This window comes from Mirounga angustirostris, unplaced genomic scaffold (genome assembly GCF_029215605.1).
Source record: "Mirounga angustirostris isolate CCGP_5_RB_7025 unplaced genomic scaffold, mMirAng1.0.hap1 SCAF_12, whole genome shotgun sequence".
Classification (NCBI taxonomy): domain Eukaryota; kingdom Metazoa; phylum Chordata; class Mammalia; order Carnivora; family Phocidae; genus Mirounga; species Mirounga angustirostris.
In genome coordinates this window covers 77723828-77736348 of record NW_026991720.1, presented here as the reverse complement: position 1 = coordinate 77736348, position 12521 = coordinate 77723828, and the positions used below count along the sequence as shown (strand labels likewise).

General features: G+C 35.6%; 1 protein-coding gene across 4 annotated transcripts in view; it reads right to left on the bottom strand.

Annotated features, from left to right (window-relative positions):
* The window catches only part of SEMA3D (semaphorin 3D), a 271318-nt gene that overhangs the window by 60583 nt on the left and 198214 nt on the right, over positions 1-12521 (bottom strand). For 2 of the 4 annotated variants that reach the window (XM_064575342.1, XM_045864789.3), the window contains one exon: positions 6300-8348. The exons of the other annotated variants lie outside the window; for them this stretch is intronic. In XM_064575342.1, the coding sequence (XP_064431412.1) occupies positions 7923-8348 (426 nt within the window). In that variant the 3' untranslated portion in view covers positions 6300-7922. Of the gene's footprint in view, positions 1-6299; positions 8349-12521 lie in introns of those variants that run through there. 4 annotated transcript variants of the gene reach the window in all.

Genomic DNA, 12521 nt, shown 5'->3' with positions numbered 1-12521 from the left:
CACTCTTCAAATCATCCCCAACTCAGTATTTAATGTTGAAACTGTGATCTCCCACCCTAACCCTTCCAGTAATCCCCCCTTATCAGTGAAAGATACGTTCCAAGACCCCCAGTGGACACCTAAAAATGCAGATAGTACTGAATCCCGTATATACTATGCTTCTCTTTTCTTTCTTTTTTAAGATTTTATTTATTTATTTGACAGAGAGAGACACAGCGAGAGAGGGAACACAAGCAGGGGGAGTGGGAGAGGGAGAAGCCGGCTTCCCGCGGAGCAGGGAGCCCGATGCGGGGCTCGATCCCAGGACCCTGGGACCATGACCTGAGCTGAAGGCAGACGCTTAACGACTGAGCCACCAAGGTGCCCAGTCAACTGTATTTTTTTTTTTTTTTAAGATTTTATTTATCTGACAGAGAGAGTCACAGCGAGAGAGGGAACACAAGCAGGGGGAGTGGGAGAGGGAGAAGCCGGCTTCCCGCGGAGCAGGGAGCCCGATGTGGGGCTCGATCCCAGGACCCTGGGATCACGACCTGAGCCGAAGGCAGACGCTTAAGGACTGAGCCACCCAGGCGCCCTTATGCTTCTCTTTTCTATACATACATACCTATGATAAAATTTAGTTTATAAATTAGGCACGGTAAGAGGTGAAAAGCAATAATTAATAATAAAATAGAGCAATTATAACAATATGCTGTAATAAAAGTTACGTGCATGTGGTCTCTCTCAAAATATCTGATTGGGCCGTACTCACCCTTCTCGCGACGATGTGAGATGGTAGAATGCCGGCGGAAGGGATGAAGGGAGGTGAACGACGGGCGCAGGCGACGTAGGCACTGTGCCCTAGCGTTTGGCTAGGAATGACCTTCCGGTTGGTCAGTGGAAGGACCATCTGCTTCCGGGTCATGGTTGATCAGGCTAACTAAGACCAGGGAAAGTGAAACTGCCCAGAAGGGGAGACTGCTGCATGTCTTTCTCTTTCTTTTTCTTATCTTTTTTTTTTTTTTTAACTGTCACCCACCCAGTTGCAAAACATGGAAATAGAGAGGTCATTTATCACTCTGTGTTTATTTCTCATATGCAAATTCGAGGAAAATCTCATTCTGTCATTTCTCTGCTAAAAAATACCAAAGTGTCCCCCTCTGTCTACAGGATTAAATCTCTATCTAGTCTGAATCATAAAGTTCCTAATTATCAGACCCTTGGCTTCTTGTCCAGCTTTCTATGATTTTCACACAGGAGTTAAGTTACGGTAATTCTCATTCTAAACTGCTTGTGGTCACTGAAACCTAAGACCGCTTCCAAATGTCTGTTAAGACTAACTACAGCAACACCACAAATTACAACAGGTGATTCTATGGTTTTGTTTATTTGTTTCTCAATAGTAAAAATAACCTGTATGAAAGGACTACAATTAAAACACAATTCAGTAATTGAAGATAATTACCCAATCATACTTGTTTCAATATATTAAAAGCTAAGAGGGATATGGCCCATTAAATAATCCTTTTCCTGATTCTAAATGATAACTTCCCATCCCGTAAATTGGTTTCATTTGCTTCTTTTCCAGTTTATGTACTTAAATTAAGACTCTCTGAGTATGCCCCCCCCCCCCGCCATACTCCTGCAATACATATTTAAACACATTAGCCCCTCACTAACAGGACTCAATAAAATTGAGAATTTGCAAAGGGCAAAAATGTTGGGCTACATTTTGGCCCATTTCTACACATAAACAGAGCATCCATAGTAATTAAAAGGGCAAATTGTATTGATATAAAATCTTTCCTACAGAAAATAATGATTTGTGGGATCATTTAAAGACATTTTGCAAGTTATAAATATTTCTCTTCCTTCTTCAGTTACCTAAAGAGCATAAGTCGGTTTATAATTTTGATATGTAAGCCAGAAAGAAGAAACTCTATATTTTAAATATCAACCCTGAATAGTGTTCAGTACAAGAAAGGCCAACTCAGCTGTTTGGAGTCTTTTTGGCATATTAAGCACATAGTTCCATATCCCAGATGCCTTAGGCATTTCCATTAACAATAAGGTGTTGCTTTGAAAACTAGACATTATCCTAGGGTCCCTGAGGCCAACCAAGGTCCTAGTTGTCACGTTTTTTAAAAATAATCAGGGTGTCCAGGAAAGTACATAATGTAAGAGTAACTGGAAGTGGAAGGCTGCATCTATTATGATGGCTGAATATCTAGTATTTCTATATGCTATTCTCTCTTTCCCTCTCTCTTTCGAATTTATTATTGAGTAATTTGTTCTGTGAGATTTAGATCCTTAATTTACACTTTATTGTGAAATATCTGAAGCACACAGAACTGTATTGAGAGTAATATATTTAAATTGCAATCCAATGCCCAACTTTGTCAACTATTAACATTTAAATATACCAGTTCCTACAAATATATGCAATATGATATAAATATAACATTGGGTTTAGATATGTTTTTTAAGAAAATAAATTATTATTAAAACACTAGTAGCTCCCTATATCCTCATTCTCTTTTTTCTTGAGGAAAATTTATTTGAATTTGGTGCTTAACTTTTCCAGAAGTGTTTTTTATATGTTTACTACTTACATATGAATGTTATCTATCCATAAGCAGTATCATTTGCTTCTTTAAACTTGATATACCCAGTATAATTCTGTTTGCATTCCTACACTCCTTGATTTTACTCGTTTGACATTGTTTCTGAGATTTTTCTATATTGATGCACACAGATCTTTTTTGTTTCATTTAAACTTCTGTATCCATTTAGCGACTATACTTCAATTTATCCATTCTCCTTTTGTAGAACATACAAATTGTTCTCTTTTTTCTATTATAATTAATCCTATAATAACTATTTTTGAAAATGTCTATTATTGCACATGTGGAGAAGGTTCTCAAGGGTATGCACTTAATTGTGAAAAGCTGGTTCTTGGAATATGTGCATTTTAAACTTCATTGGGTATGCCAAATCAGTCTCCAAGATGTATGTTTGTACCAATATACACACAAAGGAAAAGTATATGATCTTCTGAAAGAAACAGTAAAGTTATCTGCAGCTTCATCTTCCTGGGCAAGACTTCCCTGGGCTAGGAAAATTGTTAATGCAGGTAATAAATTGTGTGGTTATAGATGCTTTTAATTCTCAACTTAAATGTTAAAGTCTTGTTTCTTTTGTCTTGAGAATTACTCATGTACTTTTCTACATTCAAACAAATACAATTGGAATTTTCTCCATCATTAATCTTGTGTTATGTTTTATTTACAGTAATGACTTGGACATGATCTTACTAAGGTTCTACTAAGAGTGCCCCATATTAAATTATTTTTTCTTTTAAAGATTATACATTACTATAAACTCTCATGTTTAAAGATTGTCAGAGCACCCACAAAACTTGACATACTTCTGTACAATATCTCTACAAGCTATTTCATAACCAGGTTGGGGGGGTTGTTATATATTACCTATTGCAAATATAAAATATCCTTCACGGGAATATGCCAAACTGGCAAGAAATATAATTTTCTCTAAAAGAAATTTCTTTCTAAAACAAAGACCTCAGCTAACTTCTTTAATAAATTATGCTCATATAGCTAAACATACAGATGAGTACTTTCAGATCTCACTTATAGGATGATCATTGGAAATCTTAAAAGTAGTTACTTGCAATAGTAATATTTATGTCAGTTTGCCAAAGTCTAAATTTAGATCACAATAAAGTATAGCTATATAATTGTATTGATTGGGGAGACACATATATTCCTTTCTTTCATAAGAGAAATTACTGCATACTTAAAGTGCAAAACATATTTACTGAATGTTTTCAGGAAATATTTTCTTAGGTATTTGATTTAGTGCAATTCCATGTCAAAAATCTGATTACCACGTTTAGGGTTTGAAAACAAAACTTGCACACAAACGAACATTCTGTTTATAACCATAGAACACTAATGTTTGTGTTTTATTATAATACAACCAAAATATACATTTGACAATTTTCAATTATTTTAGATTACAAGACTACATTTCTTTTAAAATAGCAAAACTGTAATTCAAAATTGATTGGTAGCCACTTATAATACCGGAATTAAATTACATGATTAACTGATAGATTGTTGCCCTTCCCCCAAAAAATCATCTATCTCAAACTTACCATAAATACACTATACTACAAAATATTTAAATGAGAGGTATAAATCATGTGCATGTTCCTGTCTTTGCACTGTCAATATGTAGAATGTTGGAATTTTAGATCTTATTTTTTAACCTCACATGTAAGCCAAGTTATTTAAATATTTTGGTTATTTCCTGTGAGAAAAAATGTATTTTTCTATAAAAACACTTCAAATATCTTTTTTCTAAACTGTCCATTCCCAATAAGACTAATCCATTTTCCAACATGTTGTCTAAGACAAATGAGCATTCTAAAGAGAAGCTGTTTCAGTTTTAATTTTCCTTTGTATTTATGATATATATGAAATATAGCTTATATTTAAGTTTAAAATATCAGTGTTTAATTAATGCTATTGTTCAGCTTAATATTTTGTGGACATCTGGATAATAGAAAATCATCTTTGAAAGCTTAGTTTTGATAATGTTGAAAAACAGGCACTGGCCACTGTAAACTTATTTTTTAATCGAGTCTATACAATTCAGCAGGAACAAAATAGCATAAAAGAACTGAAATATAGACCAAAAGCAGAATTCAAGAGTAATACCATTTTGTAGGCAGCATAATGTAAATGAGCATCAGTTAGCCAACCGATTGATGAGATTTGGTGTAGATTGTAATTCTGTTGTAGCTTTTGCAAATTTCTGAATTTCTCTATGACTATTTTTCCATCTCTTAAGTAATTTGGTTGGTTTTCAGAAATGTTTATTCAGTAATATGAATGTAGTGTGTTGAGTTCTTTGGAGGGAAAAAAAAAAGGTTCTACATAAATTAATTACGTAGACTCTTCATTTCCAAGCAACCTCTTAAAATTCCCAATAAAGTGAATGTAAATGTATGCAGAAAGGCAGGATTCCATTTAGCAGCATAAATAGCTGGGATGAAATGCAGGCGAGAATATGCAAGTTAAAGACGTATGTATTCAAAACAGGGGAGAAAAATATGAAACCAAGAATAGGCAGACATTTTAAGACCTCTCCATAGATAGTTTCTTAACAAACATATCTGAAACTATTAACTATAATTTTATTTTTCATTATTTCAAGGAAAATTTGGTAAAAGTTTCAGTGGTGAGGAAGTATATATCGTGTCTCATCTCTAGACTTAATATATTCATACTGTCCTTGTAAGTGTTCTAGGCAATTAAAAGGTTAAAAAATTAAATGTAGCCTAGAAGTCCTCTATCTTTATAAATACACATAAATCTTTGCCCATATGTTTTTTTATTACATGACATTTTGTTTTACTAAATATTTACTCAATATTTCAAATATATTTAAGCAATTATCATAAATTAATGTTTTAGATCCAAAGCAGCCAAAATATTAGCTGTAAAGTAAAAAAAGTTGCCAAAATTTTATCTAAATAATTAAGATTAGAAAGGAGTAATTTAAAAATGGCTTGAACATTCATATTTTGATGAAAACCAAATTTATTACACATCAGTCTTAACATTTGAGCTTCATGTAATTTTCCCAAAGTTACCTATACTTTGATCATGACAGTTTGACATACAAATCTTAGGAAATCTTAAAAATGAAACATGCTCCCATTTATTTACTTTGAGCTTGTCATGAGTTCCTGGAACAATTAAACCTGGCAAGTCAATAATTACAAACACTCTCCTTATGATATTCAATTAGCAGCCTGATCCCCCCACACCCCCCCCGCTGCCACAGCTATTCTTCTGCATTACTTTTTTAAGAGTGATTGTTTCTGGTTCACTTTAAAAAACAAAAAACAAAACAAACAAACAACAACAACAAAAACCTTCAAGTTTCCCATCTAGTGAAACATCTACAAATATTTACGAGTATCATTTCAAAAGGGGTACCTAACCTCATACAGCCGTGTGACTACTTTGAGATAGGTAAGGAAGGCAAAGAAAATGAACGTAAGATTGAATGTTCCCAACATAAAGGCAGTCACAGACATGATACCGAAACTCTTCATAAGGCACCCTCTAACCACACAGGTTCTCACAGGCTCTTCTTTCAAGACATGCAGAATGCATGCTAGATGAGCAATGTCTGCTATTCAGTTTTCTGAAAGGCTGCCTTCCATGTGAGGAAGTGACTAATTTTTCATTTCACACTAAAAAGGGCGTGAAGAGGCAAAACAGAAGAAGGCAAAGGGTTTTGTGTTCCAAGATGGAAAGGTGAGTTCTGCTCCAACAGGCAGGAAACATACCATAGGTCTGCAGAGGGAAAGTCAAATTGGAAACATTTGAAAGTGCTAACAAAATACGAAAAATGTTTATGTTAATGCTGTGAGTTTGCTTTCTTTACATGCATTAGGCTTATTTATTGTTAAATTACTAAAACAATGCTACTTGAATTACAGCATACAATCTTGGGAAATGCAAAAATACCGTGTGAAGAAAAGATGTCAAAGAGTTAATTTAACCCTTTCCGTTGTCAACATTTTTGCATTTGTTCTATTACTCAACAAATATATATCCCCGCTCCCCACCTCTGTTGTCTACCTAATTCTATCTCTCTCTATATGTATATATTGTTATTTTCCTATTCACTCAAATAAAACCCAATAATCCAATATTCAGGAGAGAATAAAGGCAGTAAATGGAAATAATTTACAGAGTATAATGAAATTTTAGAAAAAGAGAGAGGAAGTACTACTGAAGTCCCATTGGTTGTAAATAAATTTGTGTTCATTCTTCCCATGATCTTTTAGAAAATTTACTTTTCCTCAGACTTCACTAGCAGTTTGTTATAAGGTAGAATTTTTTTAACAGATGGATTGCAAATTGGCAGCTACTCATACTTTAGTGAATAAAGCTACATAACATTTTGCCCACTTTATTTGTGATCGTTCTTCCTTTTTATGGGGATATGAGTTTTCCCCAAAGCCAGAATTTATGGCTTTCTTTCTTTCTGTCTCTTAACAAATTCCATCTGCATGCATTCCCATTAGGACACAGTATACATCATGGTGTTTCCCTTATTAAAATGTTTTCTCATATATTATTAAAATATTTATGAAACGTTCTGTCCCTGTAAAGCTCAGCATATATCTAAAAAACACATAACCGAGCACCAACTTCTCTCTGTGAACCTGTTACTCTTGACAAGGCATAAGGAATCCCGGGAGGACCATTTACATCCTTCAGTATATCACACCGCAGTACACCAAATGTAACCTCTGGGGTCTGAAATAACGCACCTCTCCAAATTCCTAAACCCTGCACCAAGAGTGAAGGGCTCCCTGGGAAAGTTCCTGCTGATAGAGTGAACTGTATGAATTTGTGTCTTCCCTACAATTCCTACCACAAGGTAGCCAGTTCTAGAGTGGAATGATGTATCTGTTCCTAAGAACACATATATAGCACAACTGCATGGTCAAGTCCATGCTTAATGGCCGTACAAGGGAAATAAAGCACCTTATTGCAATATCAAATTTGATGCTCGCTCAGCTCAATTATTTACATGACATAATAAATTCAAAAACTCAGCACATCAAACATTTACAAATGTAAAGCCCCGATTTTGAGGATAATTCTGATACTTTGCAGGTACGTGTTTAGTTCTTGGAAAACTGGTCCAGCTGAATTATTTGCCCTTACTATGCCATATTGACCATATATGGTCTTATTCAGATCACTGTTCTTGTGTTCTTTGCCTTAGCAAAACTCCATGGAAAGCTCTTATGAGTTAGTATACGGGGTGTACAAAACAGAAGACGGTATTTTTGCAGGTAAAGAATTCCTTTCTTTAAATTAAACAGACAGCTACGTGTCCATGGCTCTAGGAAGCTCGTCCAGGTCTCTGTGATGTCTTCGATTTCGTTTCTTCTTCATTTCCTGCATGTGCTTCCACTTGGGGCCGCCCTTGTTTCGCTGTCTCCGCTTCTCCCGGTACCACATCTGTTCGCAGTACTGGTCGAGGCTGAAGTTTGGGCTGCTAAGGATTTGGATGTAGTCTTTGTATCTCAACCGTGACTCTGCCAACAGATCCTTGACCTGCCCCTCCTCGTGCTCTGCCCTCTGGGTGTTTTCCATCTGTTCATTCTCAATGACATTCAAAGTCAGCTTCACTATGGTGTGGATAAAAGTGTGTTCCTGTGCTTTGCAGTAATACATCCCAGCGTCCTTCTTCTGCAGACTTCGAATCAGTAGCCCGTACTCTGTTTTGATGATCCTTTCATCAGGTTTCAACTGCAGAATTGGAAAAATGTAGGTAATAAATGAAAAACAGAGAGGGCCGTGAGCAAAGGAACAGAGGCCACACAGTTTTACTTAGATGAACCTAAGAGATCAATCCCCATCTCTGTCATTGAGCACAATATTATCAGCCATAGATGAAGAGAGTAAAAAAAAAAAAAAAATTCCATTAAAGTAACAGCCCCCAAACATGCATGTTTGCCTCTCATTATTATCTAACTAAACCTTTGGAATATAGTTAATTTTTCTCCCAGTCTACAGATAGGAATGAAAAGCTAGAAAAACCACTGAAGTAAAACCGGAAATTATCAACTAACTGTCTTTACAGAGATTTCAGATACCAAGTAGTACACTAAGAACACCAATTGGTATTTAAATTTCAGAGCTAGAACTGGACATGGACAGCCTTTGTGCAGAAAAAGAGCTTTTAGGGCATACTACTACCTGTAATGGAGAAATAGAACTACAATTGCAAAAGGAATTTACTCTCTTTTCTGGATATCACCCAGTAAGCTGAATAACATATGGAGACTGTAAGTGGTGACTTGTTAAAAGTCTAATGGAAAAGCATGGATACAGCTTTCTGGATGTTTGAGCTGTAACTGAGTAGGACCATAGTCAGAAGGTTAGCAACATTTAAAGCTGAATTTCCCTTTTTACTATGGATTGAATGTTGATACTGTGTGTACATGTGATACTTGAGATTATGACATTTGTGGAAATATTTGCCATACCTTGGTATACTATAACGTAGTAATGTGATTTCAAGTGTGAGAAAACTCAATGAACAAAAAGAACCTCTCTTGAAATGTGATGCTCTTTACCCTTTGAAGCAAGAGTACTGAAAGACAATTCAAACATTTGAGCTTGCCTGGCCCACAGGCTGATGTGAAGAGCAAACCTATCTTCCATAAAGCTGGAGGCCTGTTTAGCCACACCAGAGCCCTGTTTCATGTGGGATATTGTTGAGTGTCTTGGCATTAAGTAGAATAACAACAACAACAACAAAGAAGTCTGGAAGATTTCCCAGTTTACACATCTGCCCCTGTATTGTAGACTTTCAGTCAATGGAAATCAAGGAGGCATAAAGACAGCTAAATTCAATTTATTCACAGTGGGTGGACTCAACTCCGCATCTTTATGTGAAAAATATGTAGGAAAAAATCCCTCCAATTCTGGAAATATGAGAAAAGGAAAAGAAACATCTCTGGCTACCGGCCCAGTTAACTAACCACCCTCTATGCCAGAGAAATGCAGCTGGTGGGGTACCACTCAAGGCCAAAGGCAGGTCACAGCGCAGATCCTTGGTTAATGAGGCTGAATGGTCTCCAGCCTGCCTTCCTCCTAGGCTGAATCCACACCATCGGGGTTTTGTTTGTTTGTTTCCCTTAACTTTCCCCATTTGGTGATTTGGGTGTGTACTATTTTTTTTTTTTTTTTTTAGAATGGATTTATTCTAAAGGCCCAAGCATTTTAAAATCCTGTTGTAATAACACGCTAATGTTGAATTCACTTACATTCTCAGAGATTTGGGGACCCTCATGCCTAAAATAAATGTGAACTTGAATTGGTAGGATTCTCAAGGGCCAATCTTAAACAGAAATATCAAACTCAAATTTAACACACTACATATACCTTTTCCTTTAAATAATTTTATTGTATGAATTATTCTTTAAATTTTAAACACATCTTAGATCACAAAACTCTGACTCCACAGACGAGGATCTGGTCTTTATCGGCAGACTCTGCTTCCTATGATTACTCATTTATCTTCCCTGATTGGTCTTCCATTTATCAAGTTGGTGACATAGCATATGGTGTATTTGGGGGGTTAAAAGTAAAGCTCTTTGAAGGTTAAAGTGTGAAGTATTATTAGCAACATTATAGACTACTGCCGTGTTACAGGAGAGCTGGAGAGGTGATGTTCTGAAGCCTTTATTTTTTCTTTCTTTATTTTTTTCAGTTCTTTATTTTTTATTTTATTTTTTAAATTTTATTTTATTATGTTATGTTAATCACCATACATTACATCATTAGTTTTTGATGTAGTGTTCCATGATTCATTGAAGCCTTTATTTTTGTAAGTCTTCTAGTAGAAAATCACGCGTGGTTATCAGCATGACAATCAAAGTGGGTGACTTCAGTTCCAGTTCATCTCTAGATTTCCTTTCCATCACTGGGACTCTTGCTAATGCTTAAACTGCACTTCATGTGGCTTTTAGAGATTGTCACAGCTCTGACTCACTACTTTTTATTGTTTTCTTTAATCTCCTGACAGGAAGAAATTATGACTTTGATTTCGCACACATTATGTAACACTTCATCATTATCTTTGCTATTCTCTTTCTGTATCCTGTTTATCTGTTTTACTCTGAAGTCCGGCTCCCCTTCCCACCTTCCCAGACTATGTCCATCACTATAGGACTCAGAGTTTCATAAACACCTAGCATCTCCTTACTCCCCTGCGGTCCTTCCCTTTTCCTTTCTTCCGTGGAACGCTTAGTTTTTCTTTGTCTTTGGACCCATAGATATAAAACTTGCTTTAATAAATTTCTTTCTGGATTTATCTAATGTTTATTTGATCACTTCAGTGTTTTTTGTTTCTGAATCTTCAAAAACAGGTGTTGACTGAAATCATATCTCTAATAAAATACAGTTGGGATTGACATATTTTCCTAGGATTTTTATTTTTGCGATTTAGAGACAGGAATCTGCACCACCCAAATTAAGCACTGATTAATGTTGGCCTACTTTACATTCCCATTCTCTGTGCTGCTTTCATTCCATGCTGGAAGAGGATGCATTACGCAGACTGTATCTGGACAGTGACATCTCAGCACAGTCCATTTAGAAAATTCAGCTCCTTTACAAAGAGATAATGTAATCTCTGGCCACTGATTTAAACTCATGGAATTTTCTCCACTCTAAAAGTGATAAGTAAAAACCACTCAGCTAAATCAAAACCATGCTTGAACTGGGGTTGACTATTCATGTGCCTAATGTGAACAAGGATAACATATTTGGCATTATTAAATGTAGATCTTCAGTGAAGGGCAATTCATTTAAAATGAAAAGAGTAACGTGGAGAGGGACAAAGGACATTTAGGTACTAAGCAGCAGGTAAAGGTCGGGGACTCTGCTCTCCGATAATAGCAGCCTAATGGTAATTCCTTTGCAGATAATTCACCTGTCAGTTCCCTCATAGCTAAAGCATTGCATGTGTCTTGGAGGTGACTAGGCCTTCAAGAATATCTCTTCTCTGCAACAAACATAGAAGGAAGACTTATTTAAAAGTAGTGCAGAGGCAACTCCTTATTTAAAAGAAAAGAAAAATTGAATATATACATATTTAACCCCTAGATTAATTTGGTATCCTCAAGTAAGTGTAAAGAGAAAATGTAAACTGCAATGGTAATAATAACATCATAAAGTAACTAGAAAAATACACATTTTCTGTTTCATCAGGGAAGGAGTTTCTAAGCATAATAAGTGAGAAATCATGGGGATATAAATCTATAGATTTGTCTATATAAAATATAAAACTCTTTTTTGTGAGGAACAAAAAAATTTAGAGACATAAAACATAATAAGTCACTTCTAATATGTATAACATTACATTGTTGACATCGATAATATATAAAAGGCTTGTGAAAATCATTTTTAAATGAATACTTCAATGTAAACTAAGCAAACGATGGGTAAAGCACTTCACTAAACACAACTGAAATCAACAGCCAAGAAACATGACAAGGTAAATTCACATCCACTAATTTTCAAAGAGATAGATATTTACAGGGGCACTTGGGTGGCACAGTTGGTTAAGCATCCAACTCTTGTTCCGGGTCAGGTCATGAGCTGAGAGTTGTGAGATGGAGCCCTGTGTCGGCCCCGCACTCAGCACGGAGTCTGCTTAAGACACTCTCTCTACCTCTGCCCCTCCCCTCCCCCTGCTCAAATAAATAAATAGATCTTAAAAAAAAATATTTACATGTTTGCATAATATGACATTTTTCATATCAAACTAGTAAGGATGTTCTTAAATTGTAATACACCATTTTGCCTCAGGAGTTCAGAAAAAATACTAATGTGGTGATTTTGATGAGAAATTAGCAACATACAGTTGTTTATCAAAAGCCATAAAGATAATTAAAGCCTTTCACTCAGTTA